Consider the following 23,470-nt stretch of genomic DNA (forward strand, 5'->3'; position numbering starts at 1 on the left):
GAGCTAAAGTCTGACAGACAAGATAATGAGTGAAGTGTTCGCTCATGACCTCAGCGCTCAGATCAGAGGAACAGATGCATAAACAGTCCCAGAGCCCACACTGTCCAACCACCCTCCTGAATAATTTTAGTAAAATACACACAGCACCCAAACATTATGGCCATTCTATTCATGTTTGCTTTACTGTTCGATGAGTGCAGAATAAACTACTAGTACTTAATGTACAACCTGCTTTAAGTTAGTTGAAGTGTCTGTATTTTAATTTCAGCAGCTTATCAAGAATATGTCCTGATCCAAAAAGCATTGAACCAGAGCACAAGCATTACTGCAGAGGTTTCAAAGTGCTGCAGGTGTGGTAGTAAAGTGGTGTGGATTGGTCTGACAAAGAAGGAGAAGGAAAGGTCTTGTTGGTCAGCTGGATAAACTCCAAGCAGCAGTGGACAGGTGACATACTGGGTGTGGCTTTACCCCCAATTCTCTTTCTCCCGGGGGCATGAAGGATAATGGGAGATGGGGCAGCGGAGCCTGTGGAACGGCCTATACCCAGCGTGTCAGACACATACGAATCAATCAATCAAGTTGTTTTGTATAGTTCAATATCCAAACATACTTGCCCCTCAGTGTCATATGAGCTGTGAGTCAGGGCTTATTCAACAAAAAGGAAGAAGGAGAATGGTGTGAGTGGTCAGTTATCAATGTTTTTATGTAGAATTAATAGGTACACAATTTTAATAAAAGAGTATTTATTCTGGTATGATATAGTAATAAAGCTACCCAAAGCAGTAAAATAAAGTTACAATAAACGATGAACAGTTGTGTCCTGGTGGAATCATTTTTAACAAAATGTTTGCAAAGATATGACAAAAATACTCTTCCACAAATAATATACTGTCTTTTAAAAACCAACGGCCAAAGTACATGTGCACAGGTTAAGTGTAATATGGCACAAACATCAAAAGGATTTCTGGCACTGTCCTTTTAACTGTTCATTTTAGCCAAACAGAACCGCTGATACAATGTCTAAAAGAAACAAACAAAAAACTTGCATTGTTATGGCACTAGCACAATAAGCTGTGAGAAATGCACTGACCATTGAAATTACACTCCTCAGTTTAAGGTCCTTTGTTGAAATACCTCTGCAGCGTCCTATGTCTTAGAGATCAGAGAGAGAAGTCACAGACTTTAGTCAGTGCAGCTGCCTTCAGTCCCTGCAGTCTGCTCTCACAGCCCACCACTGCAGACACTAAAGCTTGTGTGGAATAGACTTCCGTCTCCAGTGCAAATTGTATGCATACCTAATACAGTACTATCTAAGAAAATACAAAATTCATTTATTAATGCAACATCTCTCCGAAACACTTTCTGCAGTTAGAGCTACACAACAGACCAAATGACTGTAAATATGTGAAAATAAGTGTCCCATCATACGTAGCAAACTACAAACAAATATAAATATACTTTTTTGAAAAATCAATTATAGCACTCCAGCTTTCACATTGGAGCATAATCTCTCGCCTTTTCCCCTAAATCCTAAAATCTCCACTGTAGGTGCACTTTTCTCCCTAAGTGTGAGTTACTGGTCTTTCTTCGCTTCCGGCCGGCTGGTTTCTGGTTTCCTAGGCTCTGGCTGGGCCCCGCTGAGCAGATGAAGTATATCATGCAGTGCCTTCTTAATCTGAGAACCAAATTTATGGGCATCCTGGAAGATGAATGGTGGAAAACAGGGTCATGAAAGGCTCACATTACTGTATAAGGTATTTAAAACATTAAACAAAAACCTACAGTCTGGGGACATGAATGCTTGCAGGAGATATGGAAGTTAATAATATTATCTCCTACAAGGCTATAGGATACTCCATAACCGTCATCAGCAACCTAAAAAACAGTACATAAGAAACACATTTTACAAGAATAATTGTATCATGACAGCAGTAGCTCTTGAGTTATTAATAGAAATGACTTACTGGACCAAAGCCTCCTCCACAGGAGATGTATTCTGGGTGATTGACCAGGTCAAACAGCTCCACCTGCTGGACAGCAGTCTGACTGGTCGAGAGCCTCCAGGGCTCAGACAGAACCTGGAGAACACATCATGACCGGAGTGAATAGAGGACAATAATCTTACCCAAAGGTACGTTATAGCAGACATTCTATGCTATAATCTCACACACATCTTGGCAAGGGCATTTCACATCGCAACTTCAGTGCATGTCGTCCCTTTGCCCTCTGTTGGTATTAGTGCGCACTGGCTAACGCTAGACTGCTGCATGCGTTCAAATCATTTCGAACCGCACAGCAGCTTGGGGACCATGGCTGAAATCATCACATGGATTTGGGGACCGATCACAGAACGAGGAGGGACGGCAAGACGATGACGCGCTATTCGACATACGGAAGCTTGTTTGTTTATGGATTAAAAAAAAAAGTTTACAGCGGGTGCATCATCGGATACGATGATACGATTGGCTATGGCTACGTGCAGACGCATGATAGACATTCGTAGTGTCCAATAAACGGCTATGGACAATCGTAAACCACACCTCTCCTACGAGAAAATGAATTGATGGTCCGCAGAATCACTTGTGATTTTGGTGTTAGCCAGGCTAGCCCAGCCATAGTGCGCACGAAAAAAACGTAGGACATGTTGAACATTTTAGCAACAGACATGCTAATAGATATGATGATGATTGTTAAATGGTTAAATTAAATCTAGTGATGGTGTATGGATGCACAGGAGAACCTCTGGGTTTCAGTATTAAATGGTCATGTCTTGTTAGCTTCAAAAAAGGAAAAACTAGGTATGTTTTGCAGAATCTGTCTCCTTTAAGCCTTGAGCTGCAATTGCTGGTCATGCATTTTGCTTTATTTCACTGGTGATATGTGTAACAAAAGACTTATAAACCTCTTTCAAGAACGGAGAGTCTACTCCCAGGTATTTGGAGACCACATAGAGGCAGAAAAGATGCCTGTCAATGCCACCTCCTGTCATGGCCATGCGGTAGAGGAGCTGGTGCTTTTCTGAAGCTGCACGAAACAATCGCCGGCACACGTCTGGGGCCTGGGGAAGACACAGCGAGATGTTGCAATACAGTTCACCGGAGAAACCCGTCTTTTTGATGACTGTAGAAAATGAGATCAGTTCTGTCTGAACTCACCTCTCCTCCATCAAACGCTCTGACAAAGGCACTGCTTTCATTGGAGCAGGACCGCACAGTCTCAGTCCTGCCCTCCCTGAACAGACGGGTCATAGAGGCCTCGTATGTCAGGCAGAAATTATTTTGCTCCTGAAATACATACAGTATAATGGAATAGAGTAGAATTTGAGTAACGATTTCATTTAAATTTAACAAATGCCTGCTACTTAATGGCTTATTTCTCACCCTAAAGTAGGCCAACTGAAGACACATCTGGACAAAGGCATCTGGACTGACTCTGCACTTCTTAACCTTTCCTTTTCCGAACTCTTGAAATGAGAAAACATGGAAATCGAGATCGTCTGCCAGCTTCTGAGCCACATCCAAGGACTGGGAGATCTGCTCCTCACACTATAAAAGCCAGAGGAAACCGTGGTAAAGTTTCTAAACCAACTTAATCTTAAACCAATTGATGTATTACAAAATAATAGATATAACACACACCTCTGGGGTAATTTCCCAGTTGAGCTTTTGTGGTTTTGGGAGTGAGGAATCCACTTCTCCTTTGCAGTGGCCTTCTGTATTATAACCGAGCTGGAAACTGTCCGTAGCTAGGGCATACTGAAACACATTGACACAAATCAGTCATAATGGACTTCACAATACCATGGAAATGTGCACCTGTTTTAGACATACCTCCCATACGTGAGCCAAAACAGGTGCATCTGCCCAAGCATGTTCTGCGTTAATGCCACATTTCCCATTTTTGTAGAAAACCACAGAGAAAGACTTGTCAAACCACCTGTGGATGCAGCATTGGAGAAGGAACATGCTTAGATGTTTGTGTACACAACTACAGTCGTTGACATATAGCCAAACAAGCGAAAGGTCACACCTGTCGTAACATTTTCCATGTAACAGGTTTTTGGCATAGTTGTCTAAACTTGCAGCAGGATCATCACCCATCATGCCTTGCTCATCATCATCCAGTGTTACAAAAAAGGCAGCTTTCTCAATACAGTCCAGAGAACGTTTGTTGAGCCCTGTGTTAAAGAATTTGGTCCTTGCTTTGGCCCATGGGATTCTGTGGAAATGTTCAGCCTATTGTTTACAACACATAACAGTGCACACGTGTAATGTGGACCATCAGACTGACCTGTCGCCGGCCGTCAGAGCCCCGAGGTGAGCTTCTCCTTTTGAAGGAGCAGCGGGATCATCCAGGATCCTCTGGATTTGAAACTCGATCTCTCTGGGCGAGAGGAGACGCCCCGCCTGGTAAACTCTGAGCCGGAAGTAGCGCCCCCTGTGGTACACCACGATGTAATCACTGTCTTGCCAGTGCTGGACTGTGTCTTTAAAAAGAGGTACAAGGACAAAAAGTCATACATCACTATACTGAAAGTATAAGAAAGAATGTTTCAGTGTGACCCAGCAGCATGTTGGAATAATGACCTTGAGGTGGCTGAACAAATATTGTGATGCTACAGAACAGAGGCACATGCAAAGTACGACAGTATGAACTGCAATGAAACACCTGTTTATGATCCGACCCCAAGACAAATGACACACAATAAAACCATAAACATCAACAGTGCTTTCCTGTGGCCCCAGAGAGAAATGAAGAGATGGGATTGTTGACTTGTTAGTGCTTTAGGAGGGGCCCAGCTGTGTAGAAAAATGAACACTACCTGTTCGCTCGCCAGGGATACGACATGTGTCAAACATCCTCTCAAACTGATAGGAACAGCACGGAACTGCAGACCTCAACAACCACTGAATAAGACAAACAGAGAGGGCCAGTCGAAGAGGAGAGGATGCACATAAGAGGAGGTAGGTGAGGAAATCAAAGGGGGAAAAAAAACGAGTGGGCAGAAGAAAATAGCCAGCGTTAGTCAGAAACAGACCTTTCCAACATCAAGCGAGAGTTAGACGGATATGCAAAGAGGAGGATGGTAGGAGGGGTTTACAGTGACTCAGCAAATGAAGATTTCTTACTCGGGCAAACACACAAATTTGAGCTTCTGTTCCCCTATTATTAGATCTGAACATGTTTTTGTTTTTTACACACAGGAATCACGACACAAACAGGTCTTCGTTTGGAATCCTAAAATCTGCTTTAAGTGCCTTTAAAGTTGCGAGCGTGTGTCTGTTTACCGGTCTCCTCTCCTGGGGTGCGTGTGGTGTTGAATATCCTCTCACACTGAGCAGCGCACAGGGGAATGACAGTGCCGGGGATACGACTCTGGGAGGGGAAGGGCGGTGGGGGAATGGAGGAAGCAGGACACACAAATGGAGCAGAAATAAATGAAACATAAAAACAAAACAAAAAGGGGAACAGTGGCATGTGGTATGATGACATTGGGGGAAATACTTGCGACGGAATTATCAAAACGAAAATAGAACATGTTAAATAGGGAGAGATGAAGTCACAGGAAAAAGTCGCAATATTTAAAATTGAAGTATGTCACTGCCTAGGCCTGGAGGGGATGTAACTTGGCTACTAAAACATACAACTCAACCATTGTGTACATTGACAACTTTACTGGACTACTTTTCTGGTGCTGCCTGTTCACTTTAGCAAACACGGATACCAAACTCCTCTGTGAAGTGGTTGGGGCCTGAGTGTGAGAGGTGTCTGGACAACTCACTGGTTTAATCTCCTCCTTGTTCAGTTTGCGGCGATAAAGAAAGAACGCGTGAATGGAGTTGCCGGCTCTCGCTGACTGGATCGGCGTGGGTGTCACAAATAAGAAATCCTGGACAAAACAATCATTAGAGGCTTTTGTTGAAAGATTAAGATGGTATTTTTAGTTACAGACTATCCCTTACCATGCCATAGTAGTTGCTGTTGACCATTATAGGGCTTCTTCCGCGCAGATACACATACTCCTCCCACCAGTCACTCACCTTAAAAGCACAAAACACAAACGCTGCCATAGTCAGACATGCATAATTCAGTGTATAAACGCGTGACTGAGCGGGACTATAAAGATAAGCTTAAACTACTACAAGCTATAGTTACGTACGTAGTTGGCAGCCCATAGCGATTTCAGTTTGAGGTACCACTGCAGGCGGTTCCCCAGGCTGCTCTCAAACTCCTCTGCCAGTTTGGTTGTGCGTTCGTACTGAGCGTCATCCATGAGAGGACGCACCGACTCCAAGTACTAAAAGGAAAAAAAAAAGGAACACAACGTGGTTAGAAAAATGTAAAGCCAGGGCACCAAAAGGGGAAAATGCAATATACCATATGACTGAATTTCTTGAGTTATCTGACTTTCTGAGATTTCCAATATGACATGTACCATATTTTCCGGACTATAAGTCGCACCATCCTTGGCAACTACCTGGGCAGGGAGGCGTAACTGCACCGTTGACAAGCCTCTCCCGGCATCACGTTGTTCAAGCTCTCATTAGCAAAATCATTCCTCTAGCTGTGGCCATCTAGGTTTTAGCCCGCGGTTATCATAATTTTTTTCTTCAGTAAGAGAAACCCACGCTTTTCGTCAGTCCCTCACAAGTTTCTCGCTCACTCCAAACTTTCTGCTGATCGATTACCGTTTAAATCTTCGGTAGTACAGGAGGAGCAGATACTGGCACACAAGCCTAGAGTGCCCTCTAGTGGCTGTCAGTGGGAAAATAGCAAACAAATTATATATTTTGATATACATGTTTCCAATGACATGACATCATAGTTCCGGCGGCCATCTTGAATACCGAAGTGGCATTATGCAGGTTAAACTAACTAATCGAAGAGGAAACAGAAAACCTTTCACTGTGATTTTTACAGTTTGTCATGTCAACAGAGTCTCAGTCTGAGTCAGTGTTTAAGCTGCACAAGACGTTAGCATGCTAGTGGTTAGCAACTGTCAACCATTGACAGTTTATTCAATCGACTGCCTATGGCTTCTGTTAGAAAATTAACAATGGTGTTCGAGAGGATAGATGAAAAACAGGCAGCAGTCTGGGTGTCTTATACGGGAGAAGTTTATTTACCATCTGTGCGGGACCCGGAGACATGAACTCGAGACATTTCGCTAGTCCTACCATTCAAGTCTGTCTATGCTTCCACAGAAAAGGGATAAATACCCTCTCAGAGCGTCATACTGATACGCAAGCCTTCAGTGGCTGAGAGTGGGCGCCCGAGCACCACAGTCAAGGCTATGACAGAGATAGTACGACTGTACAGCCTGACCCAGTATGATAAATAGCGATTTAATGTTATCCTCTAACAGCTTCAACACGATAAACACATCTATGAACACTGAGGAAATACTATAGTAACAGCTCAGCTCTGAGCTCTGTCACAAGTTGTAGCAAAGGTTTGGAGTGTGGTTCAGGGCTTTCTCTTGGAGAGGTTGGAGCTGTTGAAGCTTAATGCTAACCGGTAGAATGCTTCTACATCTTAAACACTGGTTTCTTCACATAAACGTGCGTCTCTGGGGCCGTGTTTTTGCTGTTAGTACATAAAAATGTCACTGCCAATCAGTTGTCGTTCATTTTCATTCTGGGTGGAGATATTGTTACACGTGGTAGTGCTACATAATGCTACTTCGGTATTCAAAATGGCCGCCATAACAACAACGGTCACATGACTGAAAGGCATGCATATAAGTCGCACCTGAGTATAAGTCACACCCCCAGCCAAACTATGAAAAAAGTGTGACTCATAGTCTGGAAAACACGATACTGAACTTTTAGCCTGGTCTGATTATATGGCACAAATAAACCCAGGAAATGTCAAGATAGGACACAATCCAGCCACAATTGTAACACAAATCTTTTAAAGCGGACCAAGACTACACAGAATATACAAAATCAAACACCTAGCGATCAATGTGTCATATACACAGCTTTGGAGAATATCTTACCCTCTTAACTGTGTCCTTAACGACGGGCACTGGCAGGTTTGGCAGTGAACCCTGGTAACTGTAGAGAAGAGGCTTCCTGCCAGAAAAGATGCGCACCAGAGCCTGGCACAGACACAACAAGCACATATTTCACACACAGAACCTACTATACTACACTGAAAGAAGTTGTAATAACCTTTAGGGCATTTTATAACATGCTATAAAGGTTGCCGCTTGAGCAGTTTAGTTGAGCTAGGCGTGTAAAAAAGGTTAACACTGACCACCCAGACTTTGGTGGTGTTGGACATCTTTCCGTGCTGCTCAAACATCCAGCGGTGGTAGGACAGTAGCTGTTTTAGGCAAAGTCTCATTGTGAAAATGAGCAGAAGCCAAAGCATTGTACTGAAGAGCACCGCTGACAATACGGCTTGACACTGGGAACTCATTGACTGGCTGGAAGAGCAAGCAAAAAATATTGATTAGCCATTCATATGTGTCAACAAAGACTGAAAAAGAAGGCAGAGAAAGTGAGGTCTGTGTCATAAAATAGAAAATAAGTTAAAGATCAAAGAAGTTTATTATTAACTGCAATTTTGGAAAGTTTGTACGAGTCACCTGACGGGTAGGTGCTCTTGTATTTTAGCGATGAGCCCCATGGAAGGATCGGAGCGGGTGTACATAGTTGCCAAAATTGCTATCACAACAAACAGCCAAGAAGAGGGGCTGGCTGGATATACCCCCGTTATCACATTGTTCTGTAAAACAGGGAGAAAAGATCAAGATCATAAAAGCATAAAAGCGTGCTCAGACAGAAGCTAGACAAGAGGTGTGGCCTGCTGTACCTTGAGTCTGATGACCCGCTTCTTCCAGGACCGCACTCCGGAGAGGTAGATCTCCGTCAGGGCCTGGTGGGACAGCTGCAGATCGATGCCCTCAGGCGTGACCGTGAACTGGAACGCCACGGCCTGATGGGCTTCTGCCATTCTAGGAGACAGAGGCACCAGAAGGATTCAACTTCCTCTGTGTTGCTGTGGCGACAGTTTATGTAGGAACTGATTGCGACAGACTAGACTGTGCAATAATGGGAGGAATACTTGTGTATATTGTTAGTGCAGTTGGTGATGTTTGAGTCAAATTTTATTGGAGTTGCAGTCGAAACAAACTGGGAATGAGAGCAATGAAGAAATGGCTACAATTATTCAAGCAGTTTAGAATACCATTTCAAACAAGATCTCCTGTTCCCATGGGACTTATCATGTTAAAATGTGTGAAGATTATAGACAAACAAGTTCAGGAATGCATTTGTCTGTCTTCTCTCAAACATGAATGCTCCCAAAAGTGCACATAGATTTGATCTTCATTGTATGATGTACATTGCAAATCTAATCAAAATTATTTCAGGGAAATGAATGTGATAATGTTGTTAAGTGAACTCAAAGTAGAATATTTCAGTGGTTCTGTAAGACCAACTTTATAACCTGGTCAGTAATACTGTAGAAAAATAGTGTACAGGGTGAGTTTTTGTAAATAATATGTTTTGAGCTCTTAAGGAAAACGATTGCATGCAAGAACATGCATGCATGAATGAATCAAAACAACACTAAAATGTTAATGAGAGAACAGCAAAGGTATCACAGGTAAAAGCGATAATGATTCATTATGATTCTGTTTAGAGAATGTGATTCATTCGTACTTTATCCACATTCTTCTAGCAAATTAAGAGTCGGAATAATAAGCCTTCACTTAGGAACAGACATTAGGCTACTTTTGTCACAGAGATGTTCCTGGAGCAAGAAGAAAATTCAAAAGAACATTTCTGGAATCGAAGCCAAAAAAAATCACAAAACTGCCGATCAATAATCAGCAATACATTTCTATAACATAATAACGCAACAATTCAATGTAGTTAAAAAAAAAGTATTAGGTGTTGTATCTTAGGACAGTAAAAGGAACTCTTGCAACACTGTAACATGCGTCAGCCAGTGGCTAATATGTAACATATTATGAACATGCTAACCATGATGACCCACTTATAAAAGTGGGACATAGCAATGCAAAAAGGGAAATATACAGCTCACATGCCAGGAACTGATGTAAAGTGACAAAAAGTGCTTTGAAACAGTGTGCTGCTTCATCAAATAATTATGGAGTATAAGGGCTACTCTCGTGCTTTTTAAGTATAAGCTCCGGGACAGAGCAGCTGGGTCAGCCTCAGATTGATGGAGTTTGATGGCAATGTGCTGACTGGCTGCTCGTGTGATTGGGACTCTTGTTTAGGCCTATTATTACTGGCTCTTGTCACAAAAGGAATTGATTTTTCTCCTCAAATAGGCTATGGATAATGCCCTTAGGTGAAGTTACTCCACACTAGACAGTGGCCCAGAGGAGAGCCCATGTAGCCTCATTATGTTCAACTGAACCACTCCAAAGCACACACATGGATCAGGTCAGGCCAGCTCAGAGAATAGGCCCTGTTGTCAGGTGCTTCAGTGTTTTTGTGCATAACAATATGGTTTGACTTTAAACCAAAAACGTATTAAGACATTGATCTACAACCCCGAATAGACACACACAATGAAATGTTTATTTGTGGGGATTGTGTGTTGGTATGTATAGTGGATGATGAGAGAATAGTCACGAGGTTTGAAATAAGAAAAAGCTACGTGCAGTATTGTGAAAGGGGATGTGTAACCAGAAAACTACAGTAAAGTCAAGGGTAGCCTGTAGGTCTGTGAATTACACCAGTTTTAGATTAGACAAAGACTAGACTTTCAGGAAAGAAATGCACGATGAAGCAGATCTGCAACTGGATTGCAACAGGAAGTATCTCCTACCAGCTGGACAGCCTTGTTAATGGTGACACCATAATAGATAAAGCATTTGTCTGAGTAGTGTTAGATTATGTTACAAATGTGGAAGTGGAATAATATTTTCATTCATGGTTTTTAAGTGGTCAATGTGAGAACTGTAGACAATGAAAGTGGGAGTTGCGAGTTTTGCGCTCAATGTTGGAGGTTGTTGACGTAACACAGTCACAGTGCACACAGTCGAATCAACGAACACAATAAACTGCACAGGAGACGAAAACTGGAAAAGGAGTTATGCCGATCCCAAACAGGACTGGCGATTTCCGAATCCGTCCATGCACGGGACTGCACACTGTCACAATACGCACACATTAAACACACCACACGGCTCCTGGTTTGGACAAACGATGGCTAGCTAATAGCAAATGTCTGACAAAAGCAGTGGGTTTTCAAATTTGACATTAGCTCAGACCGTCGGCTCAATAATGCAAGCTAGTAGTCAACGTTTCAGCTACTGTGTGACCCACAGTCAGTGGACGACGACAGCAGACACCACGTAAAAAGGCCTACCTGGGTCTAGTCGAAAGCGATTTTCTATCAAATCATCGAAAGGAAAGCCGCACAGCATGAACTTGTTTCGTCGACCAAGCCCCCGGTGCCTGTGTGGCTGTTCAGGCAGTACTAGCCTCCTCCTCCTGTAGTTACTGTAGACAGATGCTGCTGCTGGGGCAGGGGCTGATGGAAGGACCGCCCCCTCGCTCTCGCGCTCGCGCTCGCTCGGCAACAATCGGCAATTTCCGTGAATACAGTTGATCATATACAGTCCATGATCACTGTTTACGCATTTGTAACATATAATGATTAGTAGATCATGAAAGAATACTACTGTGCTTACTTAAAAATAAAATAATAAAAAATACACTTACAACTGTTATAATACAAAAAAAAAAACAGAACATATACAGTTAATTCCTTTAAAATGTCTTGTGGGAAGACCATAGGGAAACCTGTTTATACCATACAGACAACAATACGTTTTATTCATAAGGTAGTTCTCTCTTTATTTCACCATCAATTCATTATTTTAATAGTTTTTTTTTAATCACAGGCAATAGTTATAATAGTGCACTTTTTATATTTAAATTAAATATATATGTATATTTATATTACAGACATTTCATTTTTAAACACCTTATTCTACTGACCCTTATGAATGGAGAATAGTTTACAATCTTAGCCAGAGTGGGGTTAATGAAGTGAGATTGTGAGAGGTGAAACTAATGACTGAGTAATTATAAAGTGGCAACAAGTGCAACAAACTCCAAACAATCTCTCCGGTACTCGAAATTGAAAGTAGGGGTGATAACCAAATGAATAAGAGATAAAACAAATAAGCAAGCATACACATTTGTGTGATAGAACAATTGTAGCATGTGCCGAAGTTTCATATTTTGGGGTCACATCTTGTAGGGAGAAAAAAATCACTATTAACCAGCTCCATATGCACCAAGTATTCTACCCCATTTCACAAAAGAGGTAATTACAACGGTATGTATTTCTATTACCTTTTCCAAATTGTAAAATAAATGTGTGTTTTAGATATTACAAAGCACATACAACACAATAACAGTATGAAGGAACCTCAAATAATAAAGATACAAATGCATGAAAAATGAATATAAAACTGAAGTGTAGCACTGTGCATCTGTAATCCTTCCACGCTCTCCTTGTTGCATATTGTGCTGCATGGAAGACTGGCGATGGCCATGGACACGTCAGAAAGGTAATAGCGTGACATTTGTTCAGGTTGCTCCATTTACATTTTGACGCTGCGAATCTGGAACATGAGTGGGCTGTCTGTGATGGGGTACTTGGCTTGTAGGTGAACACTGAAGCGAAGTGAAGTTAGGAGACTCACTGCTTGCTTTCTATTTGGAAGTTCTGTTCCTCAAAACTGCAAGTCTATCAAGTCATTTTAACTGATGGATGGCGGTAGAAGAGTTTTTGTAACAAATTAAATTTCTTCTCTTTTAGTAGGAAAGTTTGTTCAGTAATGTTCTTCCATTCATCATTCTGGGCACAAAACACTTTCCACACATAGTGTTATCTTCCATTTAGTTATCATCAATATATTTGTTCAAATCAAAAAATATTCAATCTTCAGAACAAAGGTCCACATCAGAACGATAGTAATGCTTCATAATGTCTCTGAGAAAAACAAAACTCAAAACAATTAGAAAAGAAAGCTTAGTTACCACAAAGTAGTGATCTCAACACTAGAGATTTTGCAGTTGACATCTTCATAATAAATAAATTAATAACAAAATAACAAATTGAATAAGAAAATAAATGAGTAGATTAACATTCACAGAGATGACTTTGACAAGAGAGAACTACTTGAATGGTCAACTCCAACACCCATGACCTGTCATGGATTCACTCCACATGGAGGGATTACTGTATCTGATCACAGGATGACAATTCATTTTATGTAAAATTTGTCTTCTTAATTCTTTTTGGCGTCAAATACTTAAGAACTATGAAGAATAGCAGGCTGGTTTGCTAACTGGCATGCATACTTGCACTTCAGAATTGCCTAGGTGGTCTATGAAGCTGAATTTATGTTATTTAACTGCTTATTTGAGAGTAATTTTTGAAGACAGTGATTACTACACTGTTTCTGGTGAAAAGAATCCTGGCGCACCCAAAGAAGTGGGAAAAAGCACACTGGGGGAAAGCCTCCGTCCTTGCTATAGTCAAGCATCTTCTATTACTCAGTTAAGGAAGAATTGGAGTTGCTTATGGCTGGCAGGGACACAATGTAGATGGGGCTAAACTGTCTCCGTTTTGCCCTGGTCCCACTCTGTCCTCTTTCTTAAGGTTGGGACTGGGTTCCATTAGAGGATAGCAGTCGGGTCCTCTCTTTTGCCGAGCCTCTGCGCTGCAGGACTCCCCCGCTGCCTCCTATTCCACTGGCATCGACCCGCTCACCCCAGTCGCACCTGTCGCCCCCACCCTCCGAGCGCCTGGAGTTCTGCCGGGTGGGGGTCCCGTGGGGTCGCCCATTCTTCTCATCTGGGAAGGGATCAAGAGCAGAGAACAGGAAAATGAGTCATACACCTCTGGATGATTCAAGGAGCTCCACAGACATTTAAAAACGCAGAACATCGACTACAAAGCGGTAAAGTATAGCTCTGTTTACCACATAGGGCTTGCATCAATGGCTGATCATGGGAGCTGAGAAGTTGAGCTTGAATTGTTTCCACGACTCGTCTGAATCTGCGACTCGGACCTTACATCCACAAAGTCAAACAGTTTGATCAGTATCCACTAATCAGGCATAATACTGTATTACAAGCACAGAAGCAAATTGATGAATCTTAACAAGTGTGTCCAGTCACATTAATACAAAAGCTTGTCAAAGAATTCCAAAAGTAATTCCATGTATCCCACACAAAGTCTAGCACGGCTTCGATTGAATGCCTCCAGCTACACATCCCATGGTTTTCCATCCCCAAACCCCATGATCGTCTTATGCCAAACACTGATTAAAATTTGAGATTAATACGTTTTGAATGTTTTCACTGTGTTCCTACAGCTTGCCCACCGTCCTCACATTGGTCAAGGCAGAATGCACTGGAGGAAATGTGCTTTATGGACCAGTATGAGACTGTGAGAAGACATGGAGTACACCAGATTGCTGTTGTTGAGATTGTGCTTCGTTTAGATTTGCCTGATATGAGAGTGAAGGTCACGCTGTAGATCCCCGTCTCCCTCCGGCTCTCCCTCTCGCTCTCGGAGAAGGCGATGTCCACCTGGAACTTGACGGGCTTCTGGAAGACGGAGGGGCCGGCGGAGGATTTGTACTCGGCTCTGAAGCTGGTCTGCGAGAGGACGCTGTGGCTGAGGGACGGGATCTGCGCGGCGGGAAGAGAGAGAAGCAGAGAGACCGACAGACTTACGAGGCGGGAGAGGCACGGGGCGAGACGCGACGTGAGCGCGGGGGAGACAAAGGGTGGAGGAGGGTGAGGAGAGGAGAGAGAGAGTGAGCCGCGTGATTCAAACGTGCTGCAAGCGAGAAAAACACAAATAAGGAGGAAAAAAAAAACAGAAATAATGGCAGAAATTTAATGAAGCGTGTACAGCATGGGTGCGTCCTTGCAGCTGTGCCAGTGAGAGCCATGCCATTTCCAAAACAGTGCATAAGTAACAGGCGCGAGAGACAGAGAGACTTAAAAAATACTTACAGACAGAAAGGCGTGGACGATGTCGGCTTTGACAGAGCTCAGGGGTTTATCTCGGATCACCACAAAGATCTGCTCCTCTTTTTCCAAGCCGATAAAGTTTCCAAACCAGGATTTCTTAGCCAATCTGGCACACACACACAAAAAAAGGTGTGGTTGGAATTTTGAGCTGTGCAATGACACCATTAAACATTCAAATTCTGGTAACTTACTCTGGGCTTGATTCTGGCGTTAAACTGGACATGTCTTCTGATGTTGGAACTATAACAAATAGAGATTGTAGATAGAGAAAAACAACAAAGTACGAGACATGTGCAACCATTTTATTTCTTCTTAGATTGTCTTCTTAGTAAAACTGCATCAACATTTATGTACACAAAGTACCTAAAGCCACGTGATATTTCACCCAATAAAACATTAGGTGAATAAGGCAATTAGGCATCATTCAAATTATTTAGCATTTTTCTTGTCTGGCTAATCATTAGGGGCATGTTCGCAATTGGCACTGTGCGCAGAAATGTTTGGTCCTGTAATACAGTGTTAAATACTATGAAAGTAATATAAATCTGTGCTACTGTTTAATTAAATTAAAAAGCTTAAATTTCTTGCTATACTAGACATAAACTGAGGCCATATAAGAAGAAATTCATGAAATTAACACGTTTCCAAATGGTTTACATTAGATTTAGGTTCGAAAGGACAATCACAATATGGCCACCAAAGCTTGCCATTCGTTCCAATGTATTACTATGGTAATACATGGTCCTGTCTAGAGTTTCATTAAAGATCTACTGGCATGTTTATTTCTGATTTGAGTATTACCACAGTTAAACTGCAGTTAAAGTGACAATGAAACCTGAAATGTTCCGCAATGAGGCTTTAAGTTCATTCTTCACTTAATTAAAAATGAACGTGTTCCCCCACGCTCACCTTGAAGCTTACGGCGATGGAATCGTGGTGACCCCAGCAGGTTGTTCTTAAACGAGTTCAAGCGTGTCCTCCAGTGGGCGGAGCTGCTGGCCGCCATGCCGCTTCCTCCCCCGGGACTGGAGGGAGGGGTGAGCGACAGTGAACCCACGCCTCCCCCTCCGTCGGCCCGCGAAGAGGATGAGGACGAGGAGGAGGAGGGCGGGGTGGAGGAAGGGTGGTGAGGGTGGTGGACAGGGGTGCCCAGCGGTGTGGGCAATGGCGAGCCCTGAGGCGTCACCTGCGGCACAGAGTGGGCACAGTTTGGGTAGAGGCTCTTTGTCACAGATTTAAGGACAGAGGACGACGGGAAGAAGAAGCGGGGAATGGGTGAGAGCAGCGGGGACGGGGAGGGCGCGGGCGGGTTGTGGAGTGGCAGGGATTTGATGGGTTGCAGGTGTGGGCGCTCAGTCGGCCCCTTGGTGGGTAAAGTTTGTGTCTTTGGAGTCTGTTGGGCTTTAGGCTTTTCATGGGCCCGTGCCAGGCGTGGAGTTGTGGTGCTTCCCTGTTTCGCCTCCTTTTTGTGAGGGGTGATGGAGGCTGACGTGACATCGGACTGGCTGAAAGTGAAAACGGGGCTCTGATAGGACTGGTGGGGTGGGTTTGGAGGGTAGGGTGATTGAAGAATAGAAAAGTAAAAGAGGAAAAAGAACATGGAGAAAGAAGGATGGAAATGAATAACATGCTCCATGAAAAGAGTGCATTTTATGAACTGTGAAAAGTGCGCATGACAGTTTCTACAGACGTGTGACATTTGTGGCAGTTGTTTGTGGAGGCAATGCAAGTTGTGACAGTTTGTATGAAGTGAATCAAGACACAGTGGCCATGGCAACGTGATGGTGAAAATGTTCAGTAGTAATGAATTATTTAGCATGATAAAGTGTATGCACTGCTGTATAAGGTATATAAGCAATAACAATAAAGAAGGACATTTACGTTGATAGCATAAAAAATCAATATAAAAGGAAATGCTGTAATACAAAAGTGACACAACAATGATTAGGGTCCTCTTACCCGTGGGCTACTCAGAGGGCTCGAGGAAAGACCAGTGGATGCTCCACTGACTGATCGGGACCTAAGGAATGTGAACAAAGCAAAAAAAAAATCAAAATTCCCACTTGTATGTACTGAGCATATAGTGTTTGTATAGAGTACCTCTGGCTGTGTGCAGCTGTATCCAGGGCCCTGCGAGGAGGGGTAGGGGACCCCTGCTCAGTTACACTGAGGACCTCCAAACTTTTCCTCTCTGGGCGGCAGCGGCCATGACGTGTCAGCATCGGAGAGTCAACACGTTTCCGAGGGGGGTCTACACAGACACTACACTTAAACTTCAAGTATTAACAACTCTGGACTCAGAATGAACAGAGCTGAAGAAACAACCATCCTTCTCTCCTCAGTCACTATACCATTTGTCATGTAGCATATCTCAATAAATGCATCAGTCCTATGAGGTCTGGTTTGAATAGTTTTGCCTTATGTTGAAAAACAAACATTCAAATGCACAAAATATTTGATTATTATTAAAGATGGCGTTTGTTGATCCCCAAAAAACATGTAACTATTATGTGTTCAACAGTGACAGAAGTAAAAGGCATTAAATGTCTTTTGGATGCCTCCTGCCCTCTACAGACTGACCTATGTCATTACGTGGAGGTAAATCCTCATCCTCATAGCTCGGGTAGCGCTCCTTCCTGTCCAGCAGTAGGTAGTAAATAAGTTTCTCCTGGTTTTCCCTGAAAAATCAAAATGTAGATTAAAATAATACAGTTGTGCTGCCATACCCTGGCAGAATGTTTGATTTTTCTTTTTTTTTAAACTATTTTTCAACAACACAACATTTATTTTTTTTCACTCATAGTTAGTGTTCGTATGAAACAATTTATGGTGAAAAAAAAGAGTTATACTATTTTTAAATCAAAATGAAAAAAGAAAATACCAAAATGACCCTGATCAAAAGTTTACATACTCCAGTTTTTGATACTGTGTATTGCCCCCTTTAGCATCCATGACAGCCATGAGTCTTTTGTGGTAATTGTGGATGAGGTTCTTTATTTTTTTTGATGGCAAAGCGGCCCGTTCTTCTTTGCAAAAAGCTTCCAGTTCCTGTAGGTTCCTGGGCTGTTTTGAATGAACTGCACGTTTGAGCTCCTCCCACAGTGGTTCAATGATACTGAGGTCAGGAGATTGAGATGGAACTAACGGGACCTTCACTTTATTCTACTGGAGCCAGTGGCATCAGCAAACCACCTCCATATTTCACAGTAGGTATGGTGCTCTGTTTTGATGATGGCCTATGATGAAATTGTATGTATGTATGTAAACCTTTGAGCACAACTATATACTATTTGTAGACTAGATATGAAGTCTTAGTATTTATCTAGCTATAAGCGAAACATAGGGGTAATTGTATAATGAATGCCACACCATCCCAAAGATGAAGTACTTACTCCTCACACTGCAGATCCCGTGTGAGCTTGACTCTGTCTCGGAAACATCCCAGTGAGTGCATACTGTCCAACACATCTGGGTCCAGCTCAGTCAGGGACAGGATTCGTCTTACGCACACTCGTCTGGGAGGGGGCTGCTCAGGACAGGGCTCACTACGACTACCCCTGAGCAAATGCACGGGGATAAAACATTTAGATTTTTAAAGATTTTTATTCTCAGATAATCTTGCAAAAATAAAAATATGCACTTACTGATACCATGGATGTTTTTGAATGGCCTCAAGCTGTAAAGGGCAGATTCAATTATTGATTTATTGGTTTCCTAAAAAACAGTATAAACTTTCTCCTGTAAAAGTGTGTCCATTTCCCCCAAACAAATTCAAACTAAAGCTGCATCCAAGACCTCTATTCTGAGAGATGAGAGAGAGCCATACCGAGAGCCTTTTGTCGGGGTTGACCTCGATCATGCCCTTGAGCAGCGACTGGCAGTCTGGAGGAATGAAGTGTGGCATATGGAAAACTCCACTCTTCACTTTCTCCAGGAGCTGCCGTAAATTGTCGTGGTCAAACGGCAAGGCGCCCTGCAGAAAGGACAGTCAAACAAGAAGCTGATACAAGAAGATAACTACTTGTACTGCATTATTGATTAACGAAAAGGTGCTTTACCACCAGGAGAGCAAAGAGGATCACTCCGCAACTCCACACATCTGCTCTTCGGCCATCATACTTCTCTCCCTGTCCAAAAGTTAACAACAAACTTAAGTAATAATAATAATAAATCCTAAGTAGTCCAGCAACATGACAACAACATTCCAATCATTTTAGTATCTAGGTTACCCTTATAACTTCAGGACAAGCATAGTGAGGTGATCTGAAAGGAAATCAAAGAGTGCATTAAGAATCAAGGTATTGTCATTTCCGAAGTTATCCGTAATGAAAATGTATAATGAATAACTCACCCGCAACTGGTTTCTAACAGACTGTCTCCGACTTGTAGGGAGGCCATGCCAAAGTCGGCAATCCGGATGTTGTTTTTCTCATCTAAGAGCAGGTTTTCGGGCTTCAAGTCTCTGTGACTGGCCATATGTATAATAGAAAGTGATTAAAAGAGTGCTATTTACAACTTCTTCATTTTCTTTTCTGAAACCAACCAAATGGAGTGACTGTGGCAGAAATCCAAAGCAGAAATGATCTGCCTGAAGAATTTCCGTGCTTCTTTTGGAGTCAGTCGGCCCTTTTTAACCAGATAGTCAAACAACTCTCCACCAGACACATGCTCCAATACCAAGTACCTACAGGACAAATATACTTTTAACCACATTACATGACCTGTTATACTGTATTATGAACCTAACAATAAATGCAGTTAGTTATTGTACCACATAGAGGCAAAAGCAGGCTGTCACACTACTTGGTTCATTTGTGAAATTGCTTTAGGAAAGAGAAGGAAACTCACAGGTATTTGTTATTTTCATAAACATCATGCAGCTTTAACACATGCGGATGCTCAATCAGTTTTAGAATGGCAATCTCCCGCTCCACCTGATCAGAGAAAAACAGTGCAGAAGACAAGAAGCAAGACGCAAAGCAGAGACAGGGTTGTCAGTCAGCAGGTGAAAAGGTATCCCAGGGGGTAATAACAGCTTGAGTGTGTTGTTGTTAGTAAATGATAACGCAAGTTGCTTCATACCTTCATAAGCACTGACTCAGACAGTTTTTCTCTGTTGACTATTTTAATGGCTACTTTCTGACCGGTAATACAGTGGACCCCCAGCTTGACGAGACCTGCAATACAGGTACTTGCTCAATACATAGAGTCAAAGATATGTCACCCATGCACTTTTTGATGATAAATTCTGTTGACAATAAAAAGGTTTAGAAGCGCACTCACCTGTCTGCCCCTTCCCCAAAGTTTTCTCCAGTCGATACGGCCCAACATATTGAGCGGACTGACTCAGGGACAGTTCCTTACTCATAATGCTTTAAAGGATGCTGATGGACCACTACAAGGACGACTATAGCTGTGTAGTTATTGCAACTGCAGATATGATCATATACTGCAAAAAACAGTGTTGTGGAGAACAATCTGACTCTTCAGCTCGGCTTCATTCTATTTTTACATAATGGTTTACCAAAATGCCTACTTGAGGCCAGCACTTGGCTAACATGTCTCTACTCTATTACTCTGCTCTACTCTACTCTGTGATTCATTAAATCTCCGCCACACGTTGTCAGAATGATTATTATTCAGGTATATAAGCCAGTTTGTCTGATGCCAAGCTATCATATATTTACATAAGACAGAACAATGCTCTGAAACAAGCTTTTGTTCACATTTGAAACATGAATTATTTCATATTCAAACACATAAGAGTAAATGCCATAGTGATCAATATTTGACAACGTTGTATTATAGGTTTACAAACATGCTATTCTAGCCTCAGCTCACCCAAAGCTGTGAGGCTAGCTTTAGCTTCGACGCCCTGACCAACACCGCCTGTCAAAAAAACTCACACCTCCACAAGTTTCTGGACATCGACCAACGATATGTGATGCAGTCTTGTCGCCACATTGTCACATTATTTCCCGGTGAATTGCTCGTTCCCTGCAAAAGGAGCATCTTTAGCGTAGCCTAGCGCTCCCCCTCCCTGACTCTCCCGTCTCTCCAAGTAGCGGATCACAGCATCTCCTGCGCTCTCCTCCTCACCGGCTCCAGGTACAAACACAGATGTCCACGGATACTGACGGGCTACTCTCGACCTCTTTTTGTCCTTCGCAGTTATATTAGTTCACGCAGTGTAAAGGCCCGCTGCATGACGCTCCTCTTCTGAATCTTTGCCGTAAATCGATATTTTCTCTCCGCTCTTCCTTCCTTCCTTCGCCTGACTCGCATCAGCATCCGGGTCCCTCTCCATCCTCTCCCCCGCCCTCCCCCGCCTGCCTCCTCCTGGCTGTCGTTCTCAAAATACGCTTATCTCTGCATTCACCTCGACACGGGCCGCACTCCGGGCCCCGTGCACCGCGACTGCACCTCCCTCGTGGAGATTCATCCAGGTAGATACAGACACTGGCCTGGCATGTGTGAATGTGGCCGGAGCGGAGAGCGCGTGGCCCGCACAGGTGCGCCACAGAAACATGTCGCCTTCCTATGGAGATGGTATTGAAAAACAAATGCCAGGGCTGAGATCCAAGTGTCACAATGGTATATTCATCACATCAGAGCTTTTACATCGCATTGTACTACATAGGCCCCAGGCAGAGGTGGGTAGACTAGCCAAAATATATACTTACAAGTAAAATAAAGGTACTTAAGTGTTACTTGAGCAAATTGTGTGAAACATAAAATCTTGTGGAAAATTTGATATTTACAAAGAAAATTCCCAGAAAATACAAAATAAAACAAAATAATTCTAAAGAATAAGGTGCACGAGACAATCTATTTTATAGCTCAAAATGATGGATTTGCCACTTAAATATCTACTCACAGTAGTAAGAGTATAGATACTTTATAATTATAATTTTACTCAAGTAGAAGTAAAAAGTACTGTATGATAAAACTACTCTAAAAAGTACAAGTACATGTGATTGAGTATCTAAAAAAATATTTAAAAAATACTCAAGTAATAGCACTTGAAATAATTTTGCTCAAAATTAAGTAAAAATTGATCAAAACAATAACGTAAAAAAGTACCTGGGTTAAAGGCTACTTCAGTTGAGAACTGTGTAAATGTCTGATTTACATTTCAGCAGAGGTGGGTAAAGTAGGCAAAATATTTACTCAAATAACTGTAACGTTACTTTAAAATAATTCTACTCAAGTAGAATTAAAAAATAATTTCTCAAGTAACAATAAAAAAGTACTTTGAGAAATTGATTACTGTGAGTACTGAGTAAATGTACTCAGTACTCACAGTACTGAGTACATGTATATGTTTCAGCAGTGACAGAAATGATGAGAAACAAAACATTAAATAAGGTGAAAATTGAAATAGTTTTAAAGAAAACATCATAAAAAGAAATCAAAAGGAAGAATTAAGTAAACACAACAAGGAATGCATATTTACGCATTAAAATTAAGATTTGTCATTTAAAGATTTACTCACTGTGACTGTTTGTACAGATACTTAACTTTAATATTACTCAAGTACAAGTAAAAAGTACTGCATGGAAAAGGTACTTGCAAAAGAACAATTACTTCAAAAAGTGACTTGAGTACATGTACTGAGTACTACCAACCTCTGTGTTTCAGCAGTGACATAGCAAACAGAAAATGAAATTATGTAAAAATCCTTGTATTTCTTATGGAACTGTTAAAAAAAAATATATACAAACACGTACATGAAACACAAACTATGTGTATTTTATGTGTCAACGTGAAGCTTTTGCCAGTTACCCAAGTGTCCAGACTACTTAATAGAGTAATGCACAGATTAGGCAAAGATTAACAAGCTTTGTTTAACTCTATTAAGAGTGTCCTCTGCACAAAAGCCTGTAAGGATCCAGCGGACAACCTTGTATTGGTCAGTGGGGGGAAAAAATCACATCACAGCCATTCAATATAAAAGCAGTTTTTTTTTATTAGCCTGCAAAACATAATTCTGTTTAAATTGCAAAATTGCAAAGTATTTGTATTAAAAGACAAAGGTAAAAGTTGTTACTTCTTTACCACCCTTTACCACCGTACCAGATATTTTCAAATATATGGATCTGTAAAAAAAAAAAAAAAAAAGAAAACAAAAAAAAAGCATTAGTACTAAAGACCATATTTATCTTATCAATAAATAATGTCAATGTTGAATATGTTTGTAAGGTTTGTAACCTTTGGTCATGATTGTAAACCTGAAACTAAGAAAACAATTTCTACAATTACAATATTCACACACAAAAAACAACTGCTAACATTTTATTTAGCTATTATTATAGATTATACATTTAGACGGAAAATAGTGTATTTTAATCAAATGTATATTCCTCACATTTGGTCCATTGTCATGATCCTTCAGACAGGGTTTTGAAGCAAGCCTG

At 41.8% G+C, this 23,470-nt stretch overlaps 2 protein-coding genes across 6 annotated transcripts; both read right to left on the bottom strand.

Moving 5' to 3' along the window:
- Positions 1 to 784: 784 nt before the first annotated feature.
- LOC306978700 (carnitine O-palmitoyltransferase 1, liver isoform) lies at positions 785 to 11,546 on the bottom strand. Of its 2 annotated transcripts, none has more exons than XM_079577357.1 (19): positions 11,359 to 11,546; positions 8,824 to 8,965; positions 8,597 to 8,736; positions 8,263 to 8,434; positions 8,003 to 8,104; positions 6,161 to 6,298; positions 5,964 to 6,041; positions 5,783 to 5,890; positions 5,289 to 5,376; positions 4,291 to 4,486; positions 4,030 to 4,218; positions 3,831 to 3,936; positions 3,639 to 3,755; positions 3,381 to 3,545; positions 3,156 to 3,284; positions 2,903 to 3,058; positions 1,965 to 2,078; positions 1,783 to 1,875; positions 785 to 1,699 (listed from the first exon to the last, which is right to left on the bottom strand). In XM_079577357.1, exons 2-19 carry the CDS (start codon positions 8,962 to 8,964, stop codon positions 1,574 to 1,576), a joined length of 2,358 nt encoding a protein of 785 aa, XP_079433483.1. In that variant the 5' UTR covers position 8,965; positions 11,359 to 11,546; the 3' UTR covers positions 785 to 1,573. The 2 variants fall into 2 exon arrangements, with proteins under 2 accessions (XP_079433483.1, XP_079433484.1); XM_079577358.1 differs by lacking the exon at positions 5,289 to 5,376 and adding an exon at positions 4,823 to 4,907 and having other exon boundaries at positions 789 to 1,699; positions 11,359 to 11,545.
- Positions 11,547 to 11,845: 299 nt separating this feature from the next.
- Positions 11,846 to 21,366, bottom strand: brsk1a (BR serine/threonine kinase 1a). 4 transcript variants are annotated; one of them, XM_079577562.1, is made up of 19 exons: positions 20,337 to 21,366; positions 20,136 to 20,230; positions 19,902 to 19,987; positions 19,597 to 19,737; positions 19,405 to 19,521; positions 19,283 to 19,316; positions 19,112 to 19,180; positions 18,880 to 19,026; positions 18,698 to 18,729; positions 18,446 to 18,610; positions 17,634 to 17,731; positions 17,154 to 17,304; positions 17,013 to 17,073; positions 15,963 to 16,587; positions 15,245 to 15,293; positions 15,036 to 15,159; positions 14,522 to 14,705; positions 13,991 to 14,080; positions 11,846 to 13,863 (listed from the first exon to the last, which is right to left on the bottom strand). In XM_079577562.1, the coding sequence occupies exons 1-19, from the start codon at positions 20,419 to 20,421 to the stop codon at positions 13,664 to 13,666; spliced, it is 2,553 nt and encodes an 850-aa protein (XP_079433688.1). In that variant the 5' UTR covers positions 20,422 to 21,366; the 3' UTR covers positions 11,846 to 13,663. The 4 variants fall into 4 exon arrangements, with proteins under 4 accessions (XP_079433688.1, XP_079433687.1, XP_079433690.1 ...); XM_079577561.1 differs by having other exon boundaries at positions 11,846 to 13,875; positions 20,337 to 21,365; XM_079577564.1 differs by having other exon boundaries at positions 11,849 to 13,863; positions 15,963 to 16,239; positions 20,337 to 21,361.
- Positions 21,367 to 23,470: the final 2,104 nt, after the last annotated feature.

Source organism: Gobius niger, assembly GCF_951799975.1.
Source record: "Gobius niger genome assembly, chromosome: 19".
NCBI lineage: Eukaryota > Metazoa > Chordata > Actinopteri > Gobiiformes > Gobiidae > Gobius > Gobius niger.